This window comes from Saimiri boliviensis, chromosome 17 (assembly GCF_048565385.1).
Source record: "Saimiri boliviensis isolate mSaiBol1 chromosome 17, mSaiBol1.pri, whole genome shotgun sequence".
Classification (NCBI taxonomy): Eukaryota; Metazoa; Chordata; class Mammalia; order Primates; family Cebidae; genus Saimiri; species Saimiri boliviensis.
In genome coordinates, this window is record NC_133465.1 from 27,586,871 (window position 1) to 27,614,353 (window position 27,483).

At 41.7% G+C, this 27,483-nt stretch overlaps 2 protein-coding genes across 5 annotated transcripts in view; one reads left to right on the plus strand and one right to left on the minus strand.

The window, feature by feature from the left end:
* Positions 1-20: 20 nt before the first annotated feature.
* TEFM (transcription elongation factor, mitochondrial) lies at positions 21-16,270 on the plus strand. 2 transcript variants are annotated; one of them, XM_003933010.4, is made up of 4 exons: positions 21-124; positions 1,516-1,979; positions 5,574-5,726; positions 6,602-16,270. In XM_003933010.4, the coding sequence occupies exons 1-4, from the start codon at positions 58-60 to the stop codon at positions 7,037-7,039; spliced, it is 1,122 nt and encodes a 373-aa protein (XP_003933059.1). In that variant the 5' UTR covers positions 21-57; the 3' UTR covers positions 7,040-16,270. The 2 variants fall into 2 exon arrangements, with proteins under 2 accessions (XP_003933059.1, XP_010341914.1); XM_010343612.3 differs by having other exon boundaries at positions 40-124; positions 1,520-1,979.
* The window catches only part of ATAD5 (ATPase family AAA domain containing 5), a 60,875-nt gene continuing 44,329 nt past the window's right edge, over positions 10,938-27,483 (minus strand). For 2 of the 3 annotated variants that reach the window (XM_039476376.2, XM_074388392.1), the window contains exons 19-23: positions 19,042-19,222; positions 13,364-13,545; positions 11,729-12,564; positions 11,139-11,297; positions 10,938-11,023 (exon numbers count right to left, since the gene is read on the minus strand). In XM_039476376.2, the coding sequence (XP_039332310.1) occupies positions 10,945-11,023; positions 11,139-11,297; positions 11,729-12,564; positions 13,364-13,545; positions 19,042-19,222 (1,437 nt within the window). In that variant the 3' untranslated portion in view covers positions 10,938-10,944. Of the gene's footprint in view, positions 11,024-11,138; positions 11,298-11,728; positions 13,546-19,041; positions 19,223-27,483 lie in introns of those variants that run through there. The other variant, XM_074388393.1, reaches the window with a different exon arrangement.

The window sequence follows — 27,483 nt, forward strand, 5'->3', positions numbered from 1 at the left end:
TTTCCGCCGAGTGCAGGCCGGGCGCTTTTGGGCGCAGCACGCAGGAACCGGAAGTCAATGGAGGAAGACCGGCGCTACCGATTCCTTTTGGAGATGGGAGTCCCTAGCCTCTTCTTGGAGGGAGGTAGGGTTCTTGGAACACTGGGTTAATTTCGTGTCTGTCATTAGCCTCTGACGCTAGAGGCTAATGAAATAACACTTGAGGTATTCTGGAGGAATCTGGAGTGTTTCCTTCATGTCCCTCTTGTCCTAGAGTGTTTCCTTCCTCGTGTCCCATGTTCAGGTCCCTCTCCTGGAGCCCCAGCCTAGCTGAGGGGGCGGTTTTCGGAACATTTGTGCTTCCCTGACCTTGGGGTCCGCAGGTGGCTCCTCGAAGTGGGCGGATGGTTCAGATTCTCACAGCTACTTGCTTATCTCTGGCCGCATTACTTTCCTGTGGCTGTGATGTTAGAGTGACTTCCCACCAGTTTTACAGAGTTATTCATTGTATGGTGTTTTTTTGTTTGTTTGTTTTTGTTTTGTTTTGTTTTTAAAATAGAGACGGGGGTTTCACCATGTTGGCCAGGCTGGTCTCGAACTCCTGACCTCAGGTCATCCGCCCACCTCGGCCTCCCAAAGTGCTGGGATTACAGGCGTGAGCCACTGCGCGGGGCCTGTATGGTGTTTCTTATGCTTGCAAAAACGTCATGGTAGAAATCTTGAAGTGTACGGAAGAATATAAAACTGCCTTTAAGTCTACCACTTAGCTGAAACATTTATTAAAAACGTATAAAATTTAATTTTATTTCGTTCCACCAGATGAGATACTAGCGAAAATGGAAGTGAAGACAAACCTTAACGGGGAATATTACTTACCAAAAGATCGCTCTACATTAAAAATATCAAAAACGTTAAGCAGTTGAAATAATTATTTCGGTGAGATGGCTCTTTCCTGTAATCCCAGCACTTTGGAAGGCCAAGGCGGGTATATCATGAGATCAGGAGTTCAAGACCAGCCTGGCCAATATGGTGAAACCCTGTTTCTACTAAAAATACAAAAAATTAGCTGGATGTGGTGGCACATGCCTGTAGTCCCATCTGCTTGGGAGGCTGAGGCAGGAGAATTGCTTGAACTCGGGAGGCAGAGGTTATAGTGAGCCAAGATCGTGCCACTGCACTCCAGCCTGGGCAACAGAGCAAGACTCCGTCTCAAAAACAAATATTTCAACTACTTGCTTCCTGATGAGTGCAAAATAACAATTTTCTAGGCAGTAAAAAACTTAGGTCTGATCCATAAAAATCGGAAGACATTTCTCCTGACTTGAAAACAAAAGCCCTATTTAAAACTCTATATAAAATAGTTTAAAAATGAATCCTCTTTAAGATTATTCTCCAGGACAATTTAATATTGTCCTCTAGTAGTTCTTAAATTCCAGGAAAGTATTTATGACTTTGCAAAGCATCTAGTCAAGTTTGCAGCTAACACTAAAGGAAGTAGGACATCCCATCTTATATTTTACTAAATTTTCCTTTTAGGGAGGTGGAGATGCTTTCTGGCCCCATCGAGGTCATCCCTGTCCCAGGCCTTACATAATTCCTGCTGTCGGAAAAAATCCACTGCACCTAAGAAAATGATTTCTGATGTTACTTTTTGTGATGAAAATGCAGAAGAGCCTGAAAATGCAGTTGACAAGCACTTCTCTTCAGAACAGCAGGCTTCCATCTTGCATGTGTTGAATACAGCATCTACTGAAGAACTTGAAGCTTTCAGATTGCTTCGTGGAAGAAGGTCCATCAATATCATAAAGCACAGACAAAACTTTGGGCCATTTCAGAATTTGGAGAGTTTAATGAATGTGCCCTTGTTTCAGTATAAAAATATAGTTCAAGTATGTAACTCCATACTTTGTTCAAAGACTGGAGGGGATAAAAGAAAGTTACCAGAAAATCGGTTCTTGAGAAAACTCCTCAAACCAGACATAGAAAGAGAAAGACTTAAGGTATATTCTTCATGTCTGCTGTACTGCCTAATATTTGAGAACCTACTCTGGAAAGCACTCTTCTGGGCATTGGGAAGGTTCTTCAGGTTTAGTTGGCAAGTATATGATTACTACCAAATAGGGAGATGTACAGATAGTGAATTGGCAGTTGAGAGGAGAGAAAACAGTGGGCTGTGACTGTTGTGGAAAGTTTACTAGAAGAACCGAATTTGGATCTTAAAGGAGAGATCCTTTGGCTGGAAGAGGAGGTCATTCTAGGTAGAAAGAACAGTTGATGTTGAGAAGTAGGTCTATGCAAGGCTTAAGAGGAGTGTCATAGAGATACTAGGTTGTGTCTAAAGGTGATGTTAGGATTAATGAGAAATTAAGGAGCCAAGATGGGTTATGGCCAGGGAGTGACTTTAGAACATTATACCAGTCTTTCTGGCAGGATTTAAAATTATTTTATGTTCCTTTACTCCTTTAAAAAGGATTCTATCTTGAATCACGTCTATAGTTAAGATTAAAACAGAAAAACATTCTAGAGCTGGGCTCACGCCTGTAACCCTAGCACTTTGGGAGGCCAAGGCAGGCAGATCACGAGGTCAAAAGATTTAGACCATCCTGGCCAACATGGTGAAACCCATCTCTACTAAAAATACAAAAATTAGCTGGGCGTGGTAGCGTGCACCTGTAGTCTCAGCTACTCAGGAGGCTGAGACAGGAGAATAGCTTGAACCCAGGAGACGGAGCTTGCAGTGAGCTGAGATCGTGCCACAGCACTCCAGCCTGGGTAACAGAGTGAGACTCTGTCTCAAAAAAAAAAGAAAAAAAGAAAAAGATATAGCACATATACACAGAATGCTGCATAGTTTCAGAGGACTGGCAGATTCAAGCCCACTCATGGACTCCGGGTAGAACTGCTGCAATTGATCTGGAACATATTTCAACCAAATTTTTCAGGGAGGATTCTCATCCAAATTCATGGCCAAAACTGTTTATACCCAGATTATAGTGGAGTTGCATCTTATTTAGGGGACTAGATTCTAAAGTCAGTTTGTATGGAGACATAAGTCATGCAGTAAAATCCTTTAAGAAAAAATTGGTTGCTAATGCAGTATAGCTAATATGGAACAACAACAACAACAAAAAAATTGGTTGCCCATGAAGTACTGTGTGTAGTCTGGTTCAGTAATGCTTATGCACACTAAAGCTTGAGAGTCACGGAGCTAAAGAAAAGAAGCAAAAGGAAGTCGGTATTTTGGGCATCTAAACTATTTTGTCATAAGATATTTATCCAGTCCTTAGCAACGAAAGGGAGATGGGTATGGAACTAATTATTCCTGTCTATTTGCCTCAGTATCTATAGAACATAGTAGTTTGTAAATATATTTAAGTGAGCCAGGTTGGAGAAAGGTGATACAGCATTGTGCTCCATTGTCAGCCCAGACCTGATAGGGAGCAAAATCTATGTATTCAACTACTTATTATATGTCTCCCTTTTGAAGCCCTACAGGCAACCCAAACTTAATACATTAAAAACAAACCAAAACAATCCCAGCACTTTGGGAGGCCGAGGCGGGTGGATCACGAGGTCAAGAGATGGAGACCAACCTGGTCAACATCGTGAAACCCCGTCTCGACTAAAAATACAAAAAATCAGCTGGGCATGGCGGCACGTGCCTGTAATCCCAGCTACTCAGGAGGCTGAGGCAGGAGAATTGCCTGAACCCAGGAGGCGGAGGTTGAGGTGAGCCGAGACCGCGCCATTGCACTCCAGCCTGGGTAACAAGAGCGAAACTCCGTCTCAAAAACAAAACAAACAAAACATTTCTTCCTGCCTTCTCCAGGTCACGTGACTCCTATCTTCATCATGATTTTTTTTTTTTTTTTTTTTTTTTGAGATGGAGTTTCGCTCTTGTTACCCAGGCTGGAGTGCAATGGCGCGATCTCGGCTCATCGCAACCTCCGCCTCCTGGGTTCAGGCAATTATCCTGCCTCAGCCTCCTGAGTAGCTGGGATTACAGGCACGCGCCACCATGCCCAGCTGATTTTTTGTATTTTGGGTAGAGACGAGGTTTCACCATGTTGATCAGGATGGTCTCGATCTCTTGACCTCGTGATCCACCCGCCTCGGCCTCCCAAAGTGCTGGGATTACAGGCTTGAGCCACCGTGCCCGGCCCATCATGATTAATGATGCCATTCAGTCACTGATACAAAACGAATTATCCTAGACTCCTCTTTCAACCTATGTATTAATTCTGCTACCACCATGTTTTTTTTTTTTTTTTCTTTTTTCTTTTTTTCCTTTTTTTTTTTTTTTTTTTGAGACGGAGTTTCGCTCTTGTTACCCAGGCTGGAGTGCAATGGCGCGATCTCGGCTCACCGCAACCTCCACCTCCTAGGTTCAGGCAATTCTCCTGTCTCAGCCTCCTGAGTAGCTGGGATTACAGGCACGAGCCACCATGCCCAGCTAATTTTTTGTATTTTTAGTAGAGACGGGGTTTCACCTTGTTGACCAAGATGGTCTCGATCTCTTGACCTTGTGGTCCACCCGCCTCGGCCTCCCAAAGTGCTGGGATTACAGGCTTGAGCCACCGCGCCCGGCCCACCATGTTTCTTTCCCTTCTGTCATTGTCTTCAATTCTTAATACTTTCTCATGTTTAACAGGTACCTAGCACAGATCCCTACCGTTAGTCTGGTTCCCTCCAGCCCACCTTTTACACCATCAGTGATTTTTCTGAAATGTTAATCTTACGTTATTCCTTAAAATTCTGGGTTTTTTTCGTCACACCTGTAGCCCTCAGGATAAAGCAAGTTACTTACCTTTCCAGACACCTGCCTAGTCCTCTGCCCTTTTCCCAGTCTTTATTCCACTGCCGGAGTGTGAGATGTCAAGCAGCCTATCTTTCCAGACATCTGGGTAAAATGACTTCCCGTTTACCGTCTGATTCTCCTAGTCCTCCAGTAAACCTTCCCTACTTCTCCTCTCTACGAGTTTTATGGTGGCATTTCTTAAAATGTACACTTATGTTTGTTGTTTCCTTGTATCTAGTACAAACCCTGGCTACACTTGAGTATTTGAATGCCCACTTTGGGCTAGGTGCTGAGAATGAGTATAGGTTCTTTATCTATAAACTGACTGCTGCTGGTTACCTTTTAATAATAATTACTCCTTAATGGCTCATGCCTGAAATCCCACCACTATGGGAGGCCGAGGCAGGTGGATCACTTGAGGTCAGAAGTTCGAGACCACACTGCCAACATGGTGAAACCCCGTCTCTACTAAATATACAAATATTAGCTGGACGTGGTGGCGAGTGCTTGTAATCCCAGCTACTCCGGAGGCTCAGGCAGAAGGATCATTTGAATGTGGGAAGTGGATATTGCAGTGAGCCGAGATTGCGCCATTGCACTCCAGCCTGGGTGACAGAGTGAGACGCCATCTTGAACAAACAGAATAATAATAATAATTACTCCTGCATTTCTTTAATAATTCTCAATTAATAGACTATAAATATGTATTACAAAAACTAGTCGTTCTGAATTTGTAGATTAAGTTTTTTATCTGTAAAATCTTCACAATTCTAATTAAACCAGTCTTTTCTTTTAGGCAGCTAATAGCATCGTATCTATTGTTTCTGGTACTCGAAGAATTGCCTGGGCTCACCTTGATCGCAAATTGACCGTGCTGGACTGGCAGCAAAGTGATCGTTGGAGATCAATGAAGGAAACTACATACTCATCATCTGTCTATTTAGAAGAGGTAAGGCAGTTGCACCTCCGGATTCCTACCTCCTTGTGTAGTTTAATCTTCTGGTCCCAAAAGGAATGTAATAAAACGTAAAGATGGGTTTTCTTCTGTTCCTATTGTTTTCTACACCTTTGATTTTTAAAAATTCAGGCTTTAGTTAGCTCAAGAAATGCCTCATGCTTGAAGCCAGGAGGCGGAGGTTGCAGTGAGCTGAGATCACGCCACTGCACTCCAGCCTCATGCCTGGTTAAAGAGTGAGACTGTCTCAAAAAAAAAAAAAGAGAAAGAAATGTCTTATGTATCAAAGGCAGACACTGAGAAAATCAATGGTATTCATTCTAAATGTTATAGAACATTATCACTGTCTTTTATTTATAAAGATTATTTCTCAAAATGCCATGACATTGTCTCATTTGAGTTTTCAAAACCCTGTGAAATGGGCAGGAATGATTACCTGGATTATATGTATAAAATCTGTGGTTTAGTCAAGCATCGGATATGACTAGTCAGTTGCAGAGGTGATTGATTCCTGCCTAGTTATTCTAACCCTATGCTCTATCCCAGAAAATTTTTGTAGGTTAATAAAACAATTGTAAGTTGTCTAATCTTAAAGCCAATACAGATTTTAGAAATTATGAAGTCCATTGTACAGATCAAGAAACTGGTACTTAGGAGGACTAAACAGTTTAGCTTAGCTATTGTTCTGACAGAACCATGAACAGAACCAGACTGCTCATAAATGCCTTTTCAATCATTTCAAAATTGTCAGTAGCAATATAGTATAAGTTAACTAAGCGGGACAGAGAGAGGTCCAAACATAAAATGTAATGAATTATTTCTGCTCCTTTATTTTGTCTTTTTTTTTTTTTTTTTTTCTTTTTTTAAAGATTTCTTCAATCATTTCAAAGATGCCTAAAGCAGATTTCTATGTTCTGGAAAAAAGAGCACTTTCCATTCAAAACTCATCTATGTTTCCTATACTGTTACATTTTCAAATCGTGGAAGCCATGCTGTATGCCTTATTAAATAAAACTTTTGCCCAGGATGGGCAGCATCAGGTGCTGAGCATGCATCGAAATGCAGTGGGGAAGCATTTTGAACTGATGATTGGTGACTTCAGGACTAGTGGAAAAGAACTAGTGAAGCAGTTCCTCTCTGATTCTGTACTGAAGGCGGATCCTCGGGTGTTCTTCCCATCAGATAAAATAGTCCACTACAGACAGATGTTTTTATCTAGTGAACCACGAAGAGTAGAAGAGCTTTATGATTCATTATTACAAGCTGTTGCCTTCTATGAATTAGCAGTGTTTGACTCTGAGCCTTAGAATTCTGAGGTTAATGTGCTAAAGTCATATTAATTTATACTTATTAGCTCTAATGTAAAACCAACTGTTTTGAACATACATGTTACTGGAAAAGAACATATTTTGAGTGTATTTTAGATGTTTAAATTCTGATTTTTGGCTACTAAATGGTCTACACAATAAGCCAAGACCAAATCAATAAACATTTTATGAGATTCTGTGCCTTTCAGGTTTATGTGTTAAAAATTAAGGTGGGGCTGGGCGCAGTGGCTTATGCCTATAATCCCAGCACTCTGGGAGGCTGAGGCAAGATCACTTGTGCCCAGGAGCTCGAGAGCAGCCTGGGCAACATAGCAAGACCACATAATATTTTTTTTAATTTTCATTAAAGAAACAGTAAGATGCCAAATAGACAAAACAAGAAACAAACATATCTGCCTCTAAAGGCAACTACTATCTATACTAAGCATTTGCATGATCATATTGTTAAAATAGAGAATAATGATTTTCCTAGGTGGTGCTTATTATGAAAATAAAGATAACTGATAACACAGCTTATAGAATCCTCCTCTCTTATTCTCTAAGTAGAATGTGGGTTGCCACACTGCCTCCAAAAGCTGATTTTCTTTTTTTCAGACAGGGTCTCACTCTCACCCAAGCTAGAGTGCAATGATAACAATCACAGTTCACTGCAGCACCTCCTGGGCTCAAGCAATCTTCCTGCCTCTATCTCTTGAATAGCTAGAAATACAGGCACATGTCACCATACCCAGCTAATTCATTTTTTGTAGAGATGAAGGTCTCACGTTGTTGCCAGGCTGGGCTCAAATTCCTGGCCTTAAGCAATCCTCCTGCCTCAGCCTCGAAAGTACCAGGATTACTGGTGTGAGCCACCATACCCGGCCCCAAAAGGTGACTTTCATCAGCTCAAATCTATTAGCCAAAAACAAACAAGTTTTGTCTAATAGGCTCTTTTCTCTTTTTTTTGAGACCTAGTCTCACTCTGTTATCCAGGCTGAAGTGCAGTGATGCCATCTCGGCTCACTGCAACCTCCGCCTACCAGGTTCAAGCTATTCTGCCTCAGCTTCCTGAGTAGCTGGGACTACAGGTGTATGCCACCACACCTGGCTGATTTTTCTATTTTTAGTAGAGATGGGGTTTCACCATAGTGGCTAGGCTAGTCTCAAACTCCTGACTTCACAATCCTTCTGCCTTGGCCTCCCAAAGTGCCGGGATTACAGGCATCAGCCACACGCCCGGCAGGCTCATTTTTTAACTTTGTAATATTTTAACTTGACAGACCATCTATTGATGTCCATTTTACCACTGTCTACCTTAGTTGAGGCCCTCAATGTATCTTCTTTATGAACCTAAGCCTCTTGAGTCTCTCTTTTTTTGAGATGGAGTCTCGCTGTGTCACCAGGCTGGAGTGTAGTGGCACAACTAGACTCACTGCAACCTCCGCCTCCCAGGTTCAAATGATTCTCCTGCCTCAGCCTCCCAAGTTGTTGGGACTACAAGTATGTACCACCACACCCAGCTAATTTTTGTATTTTTAGTAGAGACGGGGTTTTACCATGTTGGCCAGGATGGTCTCTATCTCTTGACCTTGTGATCCATCCGCCTGGGTCTCCCAAAGTGCTGGGATTACAGGTGTGAGCCACTGTAAATCTCTTTGGTGTCAAATTATTAAATCTCAGTGGTACCTGCCTGTAGTGCCAGCTACTTGGGAGGCTGAGTGGGGAGGACCACTTGAGCCCAGGAGTTTGAAGTCAGCCTGGGCAACATAGCAAGGCCCCATCTCTTCATCTCTTATCAAAAAAAAAAAAGTATTAAATATTTTCTATAACATGAACATTTTCTATAATCCAAAAGTGAAATATACTTGTTCAAAAATATTTCAAATAATCTGAAACATAAAGCAAGAAGTGGAAGTCCTCCCTTCTCTGGCACCTCCAACTCCCTAGAGTTGGTATACACTCTAGACCTGTTGCCATGCACAAATAAAGTCTCTCTACATTAACATATGTCATTGTGTACCTAAACATCTCCACTTTGGAAATGCAGATACCTCAAACTATGCATATCCAAAAAGCAAATCATTTTCTTTCCATCCAAACCATCTCCTTTGCCAGTTTTCTATTTTGATAGTTTCTCAAACTACCTAGTTGTTCATAACAAACATGGCATTATCACAAAAGTGAATCTAAATCTTACAGGAATTTACCATCATTAAGAATGAAAAGGCTGGGTGCAGTGGCTCACACCTATAATCCCAATGCTTAGGGAGGCCAAGGAAGGAGGATCACTTGAGCTCAGAAGTTTGAAGCTATGGTGAACTATGACTGTGCCACTGTACTCCAGCCTGGGCAACAAGAGTGAGACCTCTTAAAAAAAAAAAAAAAAAAAAGATACAAGATTTTTTTCCCTGAATTATTATAAACCTAAAAATAAATAAAATACTAAATGTATCCTTATAGGGAGGAAAATACTCCCATTATTTTTTTTTAAGAGGGAAAAAAATAGATCTGTATTTTAAAAGTATTTTAAAAAATACTTCAGGCTGGGCACAGTGGCTCACGCCTGTAATCCCAGCACTTTGGGAGGCTGAGGCAGGTGGATCACCTGATGTTGGGAGTTAAGACCAGCCTGACCAACATGGAGAAACCCTCTCTCCCCTAAAAATACAAAAATTAGCCAGGCATCGTGGCGCCTACCTGCCTGTAATCACAGCTACTCAGGAGGCTGAGGCAGGAGAATTGCTTAAACCCAGGAGGTGGAGGTTGCAGTGAGCCAAGATTGCACCATTGCACTTTAGCCTGGGCTCCATCTCAAAAAACAAAAAAACTTTAGAAGATCTTAATTCTCCCTTCTGTATAGGGATGAAATCTTTTAAGTTACATCCTGTATTCAAACCTATACAATGTATATATTTACCAAGATGGTTACATCTGAACTTTTAAAAATATTTTATAAAGCCTTTAGCTTTAACTTTTAATTAGATCAGTATACTAATTAATACAAGAAAAGGTAAACTGAACAAGTAAGAGGTAAAAACATCTTCATACACATTTATAAACAGGCATGCATCTATACTGCTCAAAATGGTACAATATAGGCTGGGCACAGTGGCTCATGTCTGTAATCCCAGCACTTTAGGAGGCTGAGGCAGATTGATCACTTGAGGTCAGGAGTTCAGGACCAGCCTGGCCAACATAGTGAAACCCTATCTCTACTAAAAAAATACAAAAATTAGCTGGACATGGTGGTGTGTGCCTGTAAACCCAGCTACTCAGGAGGCTGAGGCAGGAGAATCACTTGAATCCAGGAGGTGGAGGTTGCAGTGAGCCGCTATCAGGCCACTGCACTCCAGCCTGGGTGAGAGCAAGAGTTCTTCTCAAAAAAACCGAAAAACAAAAAACAAACCCACTGTACAATATTAGGATCCTTAACTTCTGTGTTAAAATTATAATTCACCAGATAATGTTTTTGTTTTACCTTCTTTTTTTTTTTTTAAAAGTCAGTCAAATTTAGCAGTGGGAGTTGTATAACAACTTAAGTGACACTAATGTTAGTAAGTTCTGATAACCCACTACCATTGGACCAGCCAAGATAATGTATCTGAATATTAAACTAATATATAATATAATATAAACACTTGACAGAGTTCATCTTAATGAACCACATACAAAAAATACTCCAACAAAGCTGTCATATAATACAAAAAATTCAGAAAAAATATTACCACAATCATATATACAATCTGTAACTCAAATATTTTAAATATTTACACACCAATAAAAAATATACAAACTGTTTAAAATGTACATTGAGAAATAAACTTTTCCATGAAGATCCACATAATATAAAAATGTATCTTAAGAACCACATAATAATCTATACAAAGCAATGTTAGTATAGAACATTAAGGGAAGTCAGCTGCCAAAGTATTCACAGTCTCTTTTGGAATGTCAAGATGAATTCCTTCAAAATAGTGCAGGAATCTGTCAAAATTACAAAGAAAAATACAATTTAATATTAATATTTTCATCTTAAGAAAATATGTATTAATGTTAAAAAAAAAGCTATCTAAAATGTTGTTTTTAATAGAGCCTTTACCTTCTTTTACTTTTTCCTTGTTCTTTTAGCTTCTCAGTCTTACAGATGTTTCGAAGGGTTGGCAGGTATTCAATTATACTAGCTTGTCTATTACCCACATACAGAAGAGATCGACTAGAAAATACACTTTTAATGACTGCTATCCTCTTCCAAGCATTGCTGTAAAAGTAATGCATTGCTTTTAATTTTTAATGCCCAATACAAATGCAGTAATCCCAAGCACAACCAGGTTAGTTTCCTTGCCTCTGGCCTAGACCAGATGACATTTCCAGATTAATTTCCTGTCAACACATCAATCACTCCCATACTCAGTATATAGAAAAATCTCAGTAACTATCTACTATCTATCACAGCAAGACAAAATTTCTTCCTGCGTCACTCAAGCGTTACCCAGATCCACCCCAATCACTCATTATTTCTCTTCCCAACAATCAACCTGGTCTCCTTAACTGTCTCATTAGAAGCTACATTATTAATGATAACGGCTTACCATAATCAATAGTACAGCATTTTTAAATTAAGAAAAAAATAATGATTTCCCCTTTATCATCTATTACTAAAGAATAAAAAGTAAAGGAAGTAAGACTTACTCTAAGTTAGCTGCTGACTGACTAAAGTATACATTATTGCGCTTTTGTGAAACATAAAAAGTAAGATCGTTGGTTGGATCTTTTCCCAATTTCTTGCAAGAATTCAAGGTTTCCAATGCTTTTGAAATAGTAGAAGAACATTTAGTAAAGCTGAGAGCTTCTGCAGCTGCCTTTAATTCTCCAGAGCTTTGAGAAGTCCATCCATCATTACTCTCAAGACTAAACTCATCACAAAGTCCACTTTTAACCTTTCCGTTTGTCCAGTTAAAGTCATTTCTACCGTATTCCTTTTGTTCCCTTACATCAGTTAAAAGGGCATCTAAGAAGGACATATTATCCACGAATTCAGAGAGAGAATTTAAACAATGAGAAACAAGGGGAGAACTTTTTTTTCCTGCAGGTATTCTGGGAGGACAAGAAATAGATTTCTTTGTCTCTGGATTGCTTCCTTTGTCTCTGGCTTTCTTTTCTTCTGAATTTGAGGAAGATGACACAGGGGACAGGCTAATCAATTCATCAGGGAAGTCCAAGTCAGTGTCGAATAAGTCACTATCATCTAATGTTACCAATTTTTTCTTTTGTTTCTTTTTCTGTGACTTTTTCAATGGCTGTTCTCTTTCAGAATGTTTCCTACCAAGACATTTCATACTTTTTGTTGCTCCACTGGTATCCACAGTTACTGATGAGCCACAAAGGTTTTTTGTTTCTGGAATGGTGTCAACTGGTAATGGCAGAATAAACTCAAGATTATTATATAAAAAATCTACATTCCGCATTTGGAATTCAGTAAGAAGCTGAATGAGTTTATGCCATTCTTCCTTCGTTGTGATTTTGTGCTGAAAAAGAATTTTGAGTAAAGAAAGTTACAGCAGTACAGTGTTTGAACACTTTTCTACCCATATGAATACAGTGTTACACCTATTCTAACTACAAAGTACTGAGACACTACCCATCATAATTTTATTTATCTATACTTAATACATCAAAATAGTACTATAAGTCTAACAATTGAATTTAGACTGTTAATTTGGAGAATTCTCTATGTATTTAGTATATACTCCAATTATAATTAGAAGCTTATTTATGCTGGGCGTGATGGCTCATGCCTGTAATCCCAGCACTTTGGGAGGCCAAGGTGGTTGGATCATGAGGTCAGGAGTTCAAGACTCATCCTGACCAAGATGGTGAAACCGCATCTCTACTAAAAATACAGAAATTAGCTGGGCATGGTGGCGGGCACCTGTAATCCCAGCTACTTGGGAGGCTGAGGCAGAGAATTGCTTGAACCGGGGAGGCAGAGGTTGCAATGAGCCAAGATGGTGCCACTGAACTCCAGCCTGGGCGACAGAGCAAGACTCTGTCTCAAAAAAAAGCAGCAGCTCATTTATTTAAAGCTACTTCTCTGAAATAGTCTGAAAATTTTTCTAAAATCTATTCTAAATCCTATAATATGCAGTCAGAGCAATGCCTATGTACCATTTGTCAAAGTGGTAGAAAGCATTAAAATCAGAGATTGCTTATACAAATCATAGGCATATTCTTAAGTTAAGCTTGAGATTCAAAAGGTAGGAATCTAGTGTTAGGAATATGAAAAGGAATATAAATTCAACACTGTAAGATAGACGTTGAAAATACCTTTAAAAATGAAAACAAGTCTTCAGATGGGGAAAAAATGTTCCTAAGGCCAAACAAGGTCTCAGCACAGCCACTGTCACATTTCGGAAGGTCTGCACGTTTCCTTTTATTATTTTTAGGGTGAATTTTGTTATCAAGGCCATCTTCAGAGCAAACTAGTTGTACATTTCTGCTACTTCCTCCTACAAAATAAAATCTTAGCTATATATATATTATATCAAATTGTATCAAACAATTATTTAAAGCCTGAGATCCTTTGACATCTTCTGGATCAATACCCCCACTTTGTTCTTTTCCATGTGTTTAATTCATTAAGAGTACAATATAACATTCATTCATTCATTCATTCAACAGAGTATCATTCTGTGTCACCCAGGCTGGAGTGCAGTGGTGGGATTTCAGTTCACTGCAACCTCCACATCCTGGGTTCAAGCGATTTTCCTGTGTTAGCCTCCCGAGTAGCTGGATTTCACCATGTTGGCCAGGATGGTCTTGAACTCCTGACCTCAAGTGTGGCCAAGGCAAGCAGGTCACTTGAGGTCGAGTTTCAGACCAGCCTAGCCAAGGTGGTAAAACCTTGTCTCTACTCAAAATACAAAAATTAGCCAGGTGTGGTGGCGCACACCTGTAGTCCCAGCTACTACGGAGGCTGAGGCTGGCGAATAGCTTGAACCTGGAAGGCGGAGGTTGCAGTGAGTTGAGATCATGCCACTGTACTCCAGCCTGGGCAACAGAGCAAGACTCTGGCTGGGGAAAAAAAAAAAATAATAGTAACTTCAGCTGGGCTCAATGGCTCACACCTGTAATACCAGCACTTTGGGAGGCCAAGGTGGGTGGATCACCTGAGGTCAGGATTTCAAGTCCAGCCTGGCCAACATGGCAAAACCCCATCTCTACTAAAAATACAAAAAATTAGCTGGGTGTGATTGTGTACGCCTGTAATCCCAGCTACTTGCAGGAGAATCACTTGAACCCAGGAGGCAGAGGCTGCAGTGAGCCAAGATCACACCACTGTATTCTATCTAGCCTGGGCAACAGAGCTAGGCTCTGTCTCAAAAAATAGTAATAATACTAATAATTTCAAAGTCCTAAATAAAAGATATGCAATTTCACCACTAAGGACAGAAGTGCAAATTCGAAATAAGATACTGTACATATTTCACTTTTTAAATTGGCAAAATTAAAAGAATGATAATTTAGTTCTGTCAGCAGTACAGATAAAAAACCATCATATACTATGCATGGGGCATAAGTTGGTACAATTATTGTCAGAGGGCAGTCTGACAACAACTATCAAAATGTAAAGTGTAGACAGCCTTTGTGACCCAGCAGTCGTACTTCTAGAATTCTCTCCATCAGAATTACTGACATATTCAGGGATATATGTATAAAGACATTCACTGTATTTTAATCACAATTGAAGATAATTTAAATGTCTAAGTAATGGTTAATTAAATTATGTTACATCCACTCTATTCTATAGAAAAGCATGCAGCAGTGAAAAACTGGTATAGAACCGTATGTGCTGACGATAAACTTAAAAATAACTGTCTAAAGCTGGGTGCGGTGGCTCAAGCCTGTAATCCCAGCACTTTGGGAGGCTGAGGCGGGTGGATCACGAGGTCAAGAGATCGAGACCATCCTGGTCAACATGGTGAAACCCCGTCTCTACTAAAAATACAAAACATTAGCTGGGCATGGTGGCGCGTGCCTGTAATCCCAGCTACTCAGGAGGCTGAGGCTGGAGAATTGCCTGAACCCAGGAGGCAGAGGTTGCGGTGAGCCGAGATTGTGCCATTGCACTCCAGCCTGGGTAATAGGAGCGAAACTCCATCTCAAAAAAAAAACAAAAACAAAAAAAAAAACCTGTCTAACAATATACATATAGTACTGGTTAATTTTGCTAAATAAGTATGTATCTGCATTTTATATGCATAAAGGTCTAACAGTGGCTACTTTTAAGAAGCAGGGGAATATTGTTTTACTTTATGTATCTGTGTTTATTTTTTTTAAACAATTTCATATTGAGGATGAAATTGCTTTGAAATTCATTTTTTTAAAAAACAAACACAGGAATGAAATGTATATAAAAAAAATTATTTTTAAGACGAGAACCTGCCGGGCACGGTGGCTCAAGCCTGTAATCCCAGCACTTTGGGAGGCTGAGGCCGGTGGATCACGAGGTCGAGAGATCGAGACCATCCTGGTCAACATGGTGAAACCCCGTCTCTACTAAAAATACAAAAAATTAGCTGGGCATGGTGGCACGTGCCTGTAATCCCAGCTACTCAGGAGGCTGAGGCAGGAGAATTGCTTGAACCCAGGAGGCGGAGGTTGCAGTGAGCCGAGATCACGCCATTGCACTCCAGCCTGGGTAACGAGCGAAACTCTGTCTCAAAAAAAAAAAGAAGAGAACCTATACTATACTTATTTTCTTCTTCTAAAGTTCTTGCTGTAACAATTTATATCCAGTGGTATATCAAAAAGTTATTAACTAATTTGTTATACCAGGATACTTTCCATGTGTTATGCATTATATTTACTTTTGAGAAATGGTTAAAGCTATGAGCTTACACTGAATAGAATATCTACTTTGAAAAATAATAATACGAAGCTGGATGAGGTGGCTCATGCCTGTAATCCCAGCACTTTGGGAGGCTGAAGCGGGTGGATCGCTTGAGCCCAGAAGTTCAATACCAGGCTGGACAACATAGTGAGACCCCTGTCTCTACAAAAAATACAAAAATTAGTCAGGCATGGTGGTGCATGCCCTGTGGTCCCAACTACTCAGGAAGCTCGAGGATGGCTTGAGCCCAGGAGATTGAGGCTGCAGTGAGCCATGACTGCACCACCAGTGCAATCCAGTCTGGGCAATAGAGTAAGACCCTGTCTCAAAAAAAAAAAGAATAGGCCGGGCGCGGTGGCTCAAGCCTGTAATCCCAGCACTTTGGGAGGCCGAGGCGGGTGGATCACGAGGTCGAGAGATCGAGACCATCCTGGTCAACATGGTGAAACCCCGTCTCTACTAAAAATACAAAAAAAAAAAATTAGCTGGGCATGGTGGCGTGTGCCTGTAATCCCAGCTACTCAGGAGGCTGAGGCAGGAGAATTGCCTGAACCCAGGAGGCGGAGGTTGCGGTGAGCCGAGATCGCGCCATTGCACTCCAGCCTGGGTAACAAGAGCGAAACTCTGTCTCAAAAAAAAAAAAAAAAAAAAAAAAGAATATGTTAAAATGTTAAATTAATTAAAGGAAAAAAATGGATAAGGGATTAATATTACATCATTTCACCTTGGTTTCCTTGAAATATTTGCATATTTACCAGAGTAGGAGCTGTAACTAGAGAACTGTGACTGTGGAACATGGAAACCACAAACTAAAACTTCTTCAGGCGAGGAACCATGTCCTAACCCTGTAAACACAGGACCTGGCATGGAGAAGGTACTCAAAAAGTGTCTGTGACTTGAATTAGGTAACAAATGATGACTGAAAAACTAAAATAAAGCATTTCTGAAATAAAAAATCCCCAGGAAAGATAGAATTTAAAGACTCCTGAAGCTAAAAGTGATTGTACATTATAGTCACATAAAAGGAATACTGTATTATATATATTCATGTAGAAAAATCAATGTTTTTAGCCGGGCGCGGTGGCTCAAGCCTGTAATCCCAGCACTTTGGGAGGCCGAGGCGGGTGGATCACAAGGTCGAGAGATCGAGACCATCCTGGTCAACATGGTGAAACCCCGTCTCTACTAAAAATACAAAAAATTAGCTGGGCATGGTAGTGCATGCCTGTAATCCCAGCTACTCAGGAGGCTGAGGCAGGAGAATTGCCTGAACCCAGGAGGCGGAGGTTGCGGTGAGCCGAGATCGCGCCATTGCACTCCAGCCTGGGCAACAAGAGCGAAACTCCATCTCAAAAAAAAAAAAAAGAAAAAAGAAAAATCAATGTTTTTAGTAAGTGAAAAAGTTGTTAAATAATAATTATAGTATTATTTGTTTCTAAGAAACCATATGTTAATAAATGTGTAAGTAACAGTTTGAAAATTTAACAGTCTAATTTCTGGGGAGGAAGCTGGACACAGGGGCCTACTGAGGAGGCTAGGACACGAGGATCACTTGAGCCCGGGAGTTCAGGGCTATCCTGCACTATGATCCTGCCCGTGAACAGTCACTATACTCCAGCCTGGGCAATATATTGAGACCCCACCTCAACAAAAAAAAATTTTTGAAGAGGAAAGGGGAATAGGGTGGGATTTTGTGTGTGTTTATTTTATGTATTTATTTATTTGAGGCAGAGTCTCGCTCTGTTGCCCAGGCTGGAGAGCAGTAGCATGATCTCGGCTCACTGTAGCCTCCATCTGCAGAGTTCAAGCAATTCTCCTGCTTCGGTCTCCTGAGTAGCTGGGACTACAGGTGTGTTCCGCCACAGGCAGCTGATTTTTGTATTTTTAGTAGAGACAGGGTTTCACCACGTTGTCCATGATGGGCTTAATCTCCTAACCTTGTGATCCACCCACCTCATCCTCCCAAAGTGCTGGAATTACAGGCGTGACCCACTGCACCCAGCCTGTATGTGTTTTTTTAAATTAAACAATGAGATCGTCTTAAAAGCACAACTACAAAAGGAAAAGTAACCTACAGATTATCTAGTTCAAATCTCTCATTTTTGAGGTGAAGAAACAAGCTCAAAAAACTGAAGTGAATTTTGGAGCTTACCTATTAATTGCAAAGAGTAGCATGGCCAGGGAAAAAAATCCAGCTTTCTAGGTCCAGTTTAATTCTAATTTGGTGTTTACAAAAAATTTTTTTTTTTTTTTTTGAGTCAGAGTCTCATTCTATCACCCAGGCTGGAGTGCAGTGGCATGATCTTGGCTCACTGTAGCCTCAATCTCCCATGTTCTAGTGATCCTCCTATCTCCACCTCCTGAGTAGCTAGGACAACAGGCACACATCACCATATCCAGCCAATTGTTTGTAGAGATGTGTTTTGCCAAGTGGCCCAGGCTGGTCTCAAACTCCTGAACTCAAGCGATCCATCCTACTTGGCCTCCCAAAGTGCTGGGATTACAGTTGTGAGTCACTGTTCCAGGCCGAAACATTTTATGAACAAAGTTAACATATGCATATTTATTTTGAAGATTAACATAACAAGATGCCTAAAAGTTTTATAATCTTTCAACTATTCTAGTATAGCACAGAGTTTTTTTTAATTAAAAAAAAAAATTTTTTTAAGACATGGGGTATTGCTCTATTGTCTAGGCTGGAGTGCAGTGGTACAATCATAGCTCACTACAGCCTCAAACTCTTGGGATCATGTGATCCTCCCACCTTAGCCTCCTGAGTAGCCCACATTACAGGCGCACTCCACCATGCCCTGCTAATCAAAACAATTTTTTTTTTTTTTGTAGAGATGGGGGTCTCACTTTCTTGTCCAGGCCGGTTTTGAACTCCTGGCTTCAAGTGATCTTCCTGCCTTGGCCTCCCATAAATTTTCATAAAGACAGGGCTCTCACTGTGCTGCACAGACTGATCTGGACCTCTTGGCTTCAAGAGATACTCCCACCTCACTCTCCCAAAGTGTTGGAATTACAGGCATGAGCCACTGCACCCAGTCATAGCACTGATTTTAAAACAGGGTCCCATAATAGAAATTTATTTAATAACAAATCAACTTACGATAAAGGGTTAATGGTCTTTCTTCTAAAAATCCGCCTCCACTTCTAATCCAGAAATGTAGGTAAAGGATACTTTTTCTGATATCACAATTATTTGCAGCTAACAAGGTTACAAAGTCTTTTACATCAGTTCTAAAATTCTCAGTTAAGCAAATCATTTGTAGGTAGCTGGCAACATTTAGCTTCAAAACAGAGAGAGAAATGGGGTTAACTGCTAAGTTTAAAGAAATACAGCAATAATACCTACAAATAGTATCTAAAGTGAGACAAATTTTGCTAACATTCACATTATCTTAAATGCTCTTCTTGAGGATGAAATTGCTTTTAAAAATATAAGGGAATACACTGCTAAATTAAAAGCATTTACATATATTTCTTTTACTAACTGTATCTTGTGCAAGACAGCAAGGAAACTTATAGGAGATTCTCCAACCTGAACACTGGAGGCAGTTTTGTAAACCATGACAAAACCCCTTGATTAAGCAACAGTATAGCTTCATAGAATATCTTATAATAAAATTATAAATATGAATATTTTAACACTGAAAAATACATACTTTTTAAAAAACCAGGTTAGAAATAACACTGAGTGCATAAAAGTAATTAATTATTATTATTATTATTTTTTTTGGTAGAGATGGGGGGTCTTACTACATTGCCCAGGCTGGTCTCGAACTCTTGGCATCAAGCAATCCTCCTGCCTTAAGCCTCCCAAGGTGCTGGGATTAGGCATGAGCCATTGTGCCTGGCAGAGAAATTGAGGGAGGCCAAGGCAAAGGGATCACCTGAGGTCAGAAGTTCAAGACCAGCCTGGCCAACATGGCGATATCGGATCTCTAAACCCAGCTACTCAGGAGGTTGAGGCAGGAGAATTGCTTGAACCTGGGAGGCGGAGGTTACAGTGAGCGGAGATTGCACTGTTGCACTCTAGCCTGGCCAACAGAGTGAGACTCTGTCTTAAAAAAAAAAAAGGGGGGCTGGGCACGGTGGCTCAAGCCTGTAATCCCAGCACTTTAGGAGGCCGAGGCGGGTGGATCACGAGGTCAAGAGATCGAGACCATCCTGGTCAACATGGTGAAACCCCGTCTCTACTAAAAATACAAAAAATTAGCTGGGCATGGTGGTGCGTGCCTATAATCCCAGCTACTCAGGACGCTGAGTCAGGAGAATTGCCTGAACCCAGGAGGCGGAGGTTGCGGTGAGCCGAGATCGCGCCATTGCACTCCAGCCTGGGTAACAAGAGCGAAACTCAGTCTCTAAAAAAAAAAAAAAAAAGGGCCGGGCATGGTGGCTCAAGCTTGTAATCCCAGCACTTTGGGAGGCCGAGGCGGGTGGATCACGAGGTCAAGAGATCGAGACCATCCTGGTCAAAATGGTGAAACCCCGTCTCTACTAAAAATACAAAAAATTAGCTGGGCATCGTGGTGCGTGCCTGTAACCCCAGCTACTCAGGAGGCTGAGGTAGGAGAATTGCTTGAACCCAGGAGGCGGAGGTTGCGGTGAACCGAGATGGCGCCATTGCACTCCAGCCTGGGTAACAAGAGCGAAACTCCATCTCAAAAAAAAAAAAAAAATTAGTTTATCAAAGATTTTCCCACAAAGAAAACTCATAAATTCACTGATGAATTATATCAAGTACCAAAAAATAAAGAATGTCAATCCTATACAAACACTTAGAAAAAAGAGAAGGAAACATTTCTCAACTCATTTTGAGGGCAGCTTAACGTAAATACTTAAAGCTAACAAAGATAATTCTTAAAAAATAGAAAAAAGTTACAAAGTAGTATTCCTCAAGAAAATAAACATATAAATTCTTATTAATCACAAATCTAATCCATAAATATATAAAGAGGATAATACGTCAATGACCAAGTGGGGTTTATCATTAGAAAATCAGTCAGTGTAATTAGCCATCGGGATAGATAAAAGTAGAAAAATATGATTTCAACACATGCAAAAGAAGCTTCTGACAAAACCCAACACCCACTCTCGATAAAAATTCTAAGAAAATTGGAATAAAAGGAATTTCCTTAATCTGATAAAAAGAAGGTATGAAGAACCCATAGCTAACTTTGTATTCAATAGTAAAATAATGAACACTTTCCATCTAAGATCAAGCACCAGCTAAGGATGTCCCTTGTTATCACTTCTACCTAACATCATATTGAAGGTCCTAGCCAATAAAATATGGCAACAAAAAGAAGTAAAAGGCAGAAAAAACAAAGGAAAGAAAACTATCTCTGTTTGCAGATAACATGAGTCAGTAGATAGAAAACCCTGCTGGGCAAGGTGGCTCAAGCCTGTAATCCCAGTACTTTGGGAGACAGAGGCGGGTGGATCACAAGGTCAAGAGATCGAGATCATCCTGGTCAACGTGGTGAAACCCCGTCTCTACTAAAAATACAAAAAATTAGCTGGGCATGGTGGCACACGCCTGTAGTCCCAGCTACTCGGGAGGCTGAGGCAGGAGAATTGCCTGAACCCAGGAGGCGGAGGAGGTTGCGGTGAGCCGAGATCACGCCATTGCACTCCAGCCTGGGTAACAAGAGCGAAACTCTGTCTCAAAAAAAAAAACCCTAAGAAACTGATAAGCATGGTGGCTCATGCCTGTAATCCCAGCACTTTGGGAGGCCAAGGGGGTAGGATCACTTGAGGCTAGGAGTTTGAAGTTACAGTAAGGTATGATCACACCATTGCCCTCCAACCTGGGTGACAGAGCCAGACCCTGTCTCTCTCTCTTTTTTTTTTTAAAGATGGGGTTTCACCATGTTGGTCAGGCTGGTCTTGAATACCCAACCTCTGGTGATCCGCCCACCTTGGCCTCCAAAGTGCTTGGATTACAGGCGTGAGCCACCGCGCCGGCCTTTTCTTTCATTCTTTCTATTTTTTTTCCCTTCTCTAATGAAAATTTAAAAAATAGAAAAAAAGTAAAAATCTAAGAAACCGGCCGGGCGCGGTGGCTCAGCCTGTAATCCCAGCACTTTGGGAGGCCGAGGCAGGTGGATCATGAGGTCAAGAGATCGAGACCATCCCGGTCAACATGGTGAAACCCTGTCTCTACTAAAAAGACAAAAAATTAGCTGGGCATGGTGGCACATGCCTGTAATCCCAGCTACTCAGGAGGCTGAGGCAGGAGAATTGCCTGAACCCAGGAGGCGGAGGTTGCGGTGAGCCGAGATCACGCCATTGCACTCCAGCCTGGGATAACGAGAGCGAAACTCCGTCTCAAAAAAAAAAAAAAAAAATCTAAGAAACCAACAAAACAACTACTATAACTAATAAAAGAATTTAGCAAGGATGAAGGAAAAGAACATCTAGAATCTATAGCAGTACTGTCCAATAGAAATATAATTCAAGGGCCAGGTTTGGAGGCTCAGGTCTGTAATCCCAGTGTTTTGGGAGGCTAAAGCAGGCAGATCGCTTGAGGTCAGGAGTTCAAGACCAGCCTGGGCAATATTGTGAAACTCTGTATCTACTAAAAATACAAAAATTAGCCGGGTGTGGTAGTGTGTACCTGCAATCCCAGCTACTTGGGAGGCTGAGGCAAGAGAAATGCTTGAACCTGGGAAGTGGAGGTTGCACTGAGCCGAGATTCTAACACTGCACTCCAGCCTGGGTGACAGAGCAAGACTCCATCTCAAAAAAAAAAAAAGAAATATAATGCAAGCAAAAAACTATAAGCTGGTTGGCGCACTAGCTCATACCTGTAATACCAGCATTTTGGGCGGATCACAAGGTCAGGAGCTTGAGACCAGCCAGACCAACATGATGGAATCCCACTTCTACTAAAAATGCAAAAATTAGCTGGGCGCGGTGGTGCATGCCTGTAATCCCAGCTACTCGGAAGGTGAGGCAGGAGAATCGCTTGAACCTGGGAGGCATTTTGCAGTGAGCTGAAATCGCACCACTGCACTCCGGCTTGGTGGCAGAGTGAGACTCCATCTCAAAAAACTAAAAAAAAAAAACAACAGGCCGGGCGCGGTGGCTCAAGCCTGTAATCCCAGCACTTTGGGAGGCCGAGGTGGGTGGATCACGAGGTCGAGAGATCGAGACCATCCTGGTCAACATAGTGAAACCCCGTCTCTACTAAAAATACAAAAAACTAGCTGGGCGTGGTGGCGCATGCCTGTAATCCCAGCTACGCAAGAGGCTGAGGCAGGAGAATTGCCTGAACCCAGGAGGCGGAGGTTGCGGTGAGCCGAGATCGCGCCATTGCACTCCAGCCTGGGTAACAAGAGCGAAACTCCGTCTCAAAAAACAAACAAACAAACAAACAAACAAAACCCCTGTAAGTTGTATACATACTACAGCATAGATTAACATTGAGAATGTTATGCTAAGTGAAATAAGCCAGTCACAGCCAAGTGCCATGGCTCATACCTGTAATCCCAGCACTTTGGGAGGCTGAGGCTGGTAGATCATGAGGTCAAAAGATCAAGAGCATCCTGGCCAACATGGTGAAACCCTGTCTCTATTAAAAATACAAAAATTAGCTGGGTGTGGTGGCACACACCTGCAGTCCCAGCTACTCAGGAGGCTGAGGCAAGAGTATTGCTTGAACCCAGAAGGCAGAGATTGCAGTGGATGGCACCACTGCACTCCAACCTGGCAACAGAGCAAGACTCCGTCTCAAAAAAAAAAAAAAAAAAAAAAAAGCCAGTCACAAAAAGCCAAATCAGTATGATTCTACTTATATGAGGTATCTAGAGTAGTCAAATTCATATAAACAAAGTATAATGGTAGTTGCCAGCAGCTACTGGACAGGAGGAAACAGGGAGTTTCGTTTAACAAGCACAGAATTTCAGTTTTGCAAGAACAATGTAAATATACTTAACACTACTCAACTGTACACTGTTAAGTAGTGTACAAAAGCAAATTTTTGAATAGAAAAAATTTAAAACCCAAGCCATATATGTAATTTAAATTTTCTAGAAGCCACATTAAAAAATTAAAGAAACAAGTGAAATTAATTTTACATTTCTTTAAAATAATATATCCAAATATTATCATTGCAAAATGTAACCAACATAAAAATTAGTGAGATGTGTCACATTCCTATTTTTTGCACTGAGTTCTCAAAATCTGGTGTTATCCAATCCCAGCACTTTGGGAGACTGAGGCAGGAGGATTGCTTGAGCCCAAGAATTCAGGACCAGTCTGGGCAATATAGTGATACCCCATCACTACGAAAAAATTTTTTTAGTTAGCTGAGTGTGATGGCACACACCTATGTTCCCAGCTACTCAGGAGGCTGTGGTGTTCTAGCCTTCCTATTCGGAAGGCTGAGGAAGGTACACCTAGGGTCGCAGCTAGCTCAGCCTTCTGAGCTACTTGAAAGGCTGAGTCTTGCTTGAGCCCAGGAGGCAGAGGTTGCAGTGAGCTGAGATTGAGCCACTACACCCCAGTCAGGGAAGGAGAGTGAGACCCTGACTTAAAAAAAAAAAAAATCTGCTGTTTGTATTACACTTTAGCACAAATTAATTCAGACTAGCCACATTTAAAAAATATATATAATAAGCTGTATTGAGATGTAATTCATACACTATACAATTCACCCACTTAACATGTAAAATTCAATGGTTTTAGTATATTTATAGAGTTTTGTAATCATTATCACTATCTAATTAAAGAGCATTTTCATCATCCCCCAAAGAAACCCCAGACCAATCAGCAGTCACTTCCTATTTCTATCTAGCTCCTCCAGCCTTAGGCAGCCATTAATATACTTTCTGTCTCTGTAAATCTGCCTACTCTGGACATTTCATATAATTATTATCATACAAAATGTGATCTTTTATTAACTGTAGACTAGCCGCATTTTAAAAACTCAATAGCTTCATTTGGCTAGTGGAGACCATATTAGCATATAGCTGAAAGCCAATAGTGAAGGTAAAATGAAATAATATACTTGATTAATCCAACAGACTACAGAAAAGGAAGAATGAAGAATTGTCTCGACAAATTGTTCTTTTCTTTTTCTTCCAGAGCCTTGTTCTGTTGCCCAGGCTGGAGTGCTGTGACGCAATCTCAGCTTACTACAACCTCCACCTCCCAGGCTCAAGCAATCGGCCTGCCTCAGCCTCCCAAGTAGCTGGGACTACAGGAATATGCCACTACACCCAGTTGATTTTTTTTCTTTTTATATCCTAAGCCTCTCAAAGTGCTAGGATGACAGGTGTGAGCCACAGCACCCAGCTTCTTCAGACAAATTTTTTTTTTTTGAGACGGAGTCTCACTCTGTTGCCCAGGCTGGAATGCAGTGGGGCAATCTCGGCTCATGGCAACCTCCACCTCCCGGGTTCAAGAGATTCCCCTGCCTCAGCACCCCAAGTAGCTGGGACTATAGGCGCAGGCCACCACACCTGGCTAATTTTGTTTTTTTGTATTTTGGTAGAGATGAGGTCTAATTCACCATGTTAGCCAGGATGATCTTGATCTCCTGACCTCGTGATCCACCCACCTTGGCCTCCCAAAGTGCTGGCATTACAGGCATGAGCCACCATGCCTGGCCTAGACAAGATTTTTAAAAGATTCAACTATGTGATATTTAAGAGATACACTTTTGGGCCAGGTGCAGTGGCTCAAGCCTGTAATCCCAGCACTTTGGGAGGCCAAGGCAGGTGGATCACGAGGTCAAGAGATCGAGACCATCCTGGTCAACAGATCGAGACCATCCTGGTCAACATGGTGAAACCCCGTCTCTACTAAAAATACAAAAAATTAGCTGGGCATGGTGGCGCCTGCCTGTAATCCCAGCTACTCAGGAGGCTGAGGCAGGAGAATTGCCTGAATCCAGGAGGCGGAGGTTGCGGTGAGCCGAGATCGCGCCATTGCACTCCAGCCTGGGTAACAAGAGCGAAACTCCGTCTCAAAAAAAAAAAAGAGATACGCTTTTTTTTTTTTTTTTTGAGACAGGATCTTGCTCTGTCACCCAGGCTAGAGTGCAGTGGCATGATCGTGGCTCACTGCAACCCCTGCCTCCCAGGCTCAAGTGATCCTCCCACCTCAATCTCCCAGTACCTGGGACTACAGGTGTGCACTACCATGCCTGGCTAATTTTTTAAGTTTTTTGTGGAGACGGGGTTTCACCACATTTCCCGAGTTGGTCTCAAACTCCTGGGCTCAAGCGATCTGCCTGCCCCAGCCTCCGAAAGTGCTGGGATTATAGGCATAGGCCACTGCCTCCAGCTAAGAAACAGAATTAAAAAGTAAGAACAGGGCCAGGTGTGGTGGCTTGCCTATAATCCCAGCACTTTAGAAGGCTGAGGCAGGTGGACTGAGGTCAGGAGTTAAAAGCCAGTTTGGCCAACATGGTGAAATCCCATCTCTACTACAAATACAAAAAAAAATTAGTGGGCATGGTGGTGTGTATCTCCAATCCCAGCTACTCAGGAGACTGAGGTGGGAGAATTGCTTGAACTCAGGAAGTGGAGGCTGTAGTGAGCCACGCTTGTGCCACTGCTCTCCAGTCTGGGCAACAGGCTGATTGTGCCACTACACTCCAGCTTGAATGAACAGAGTGAGACCTCATCTAAAAAGATAAAATAAAATAAAGAACCAGGCCGGGCGCGGTGGCTCAAGCCTGTAATCCCAGCACTTTGGGAGGCCGAGGCGGGTGGATCACGAGGTCAAGAGATCGAGACCATTCTGGTCAACATGGTGAAACCCCGTCTCTACTAAAAATACTAAAAATTAGCTGGGCATGGTGGCGTGTGCCTGTAATCCCAGCTACTCAGGAGGCTGAGGCAGGAGAATTGCCTGAACCCAGGAGGCGGAGGTTGCGGTGAGCCGAGATCGCGCCATTGCACTCCAGCCTGGGCAACAAGAGCGAAACTCCGTCTCAAAAAAAAAAAAAAGAACCCATACAGTAAAACTGACTTGACCACAATCAGAGCTGCAGCCTGGAACTCTTGGCCTCAAACAATCCTCTAACCTCAACCTCCCAAAATGCTGGGATTATAAGCATGAGCCACCATGCCCAGCAACTGATTGTTAATTTAAAAATTTTTTTTTAGAAGAATGAAAAACAAGAAAAAAGAAAAAAAAAAAAAAGACACACACAAAACTTTTTTATTAAGGTTAAAAAAAAAAGGGCCGGGCGCGGTGGCTCAAGCCTGTAATCCCAGCACTTTGGGAGGCCGAGGCGGGTGGATCACAAGGTCAAGAGATCAAGACCATCCTGGTCAACATGGTGAAACCCCGTCTCTACTAAAAATACAAAAAAAATTAGCTGGGCATGGTGGCGTGTGCCTGTAATCCCAGCTACTCAGGAGGCTGAGGCAGGAGAATTGCCTGAGCCCAGGAGGCGGAGGTTGCGGTGAGCCGAGATCGCGCCATTGCACTCCAGCCTGGGTAACAAGAGTGAAACTCCGTCTCAAAAAAAAAAAAAAAAAAAAAAAAAAACAACAACAACAACAACAACAAAAAGGTTACTTCTGGTGGG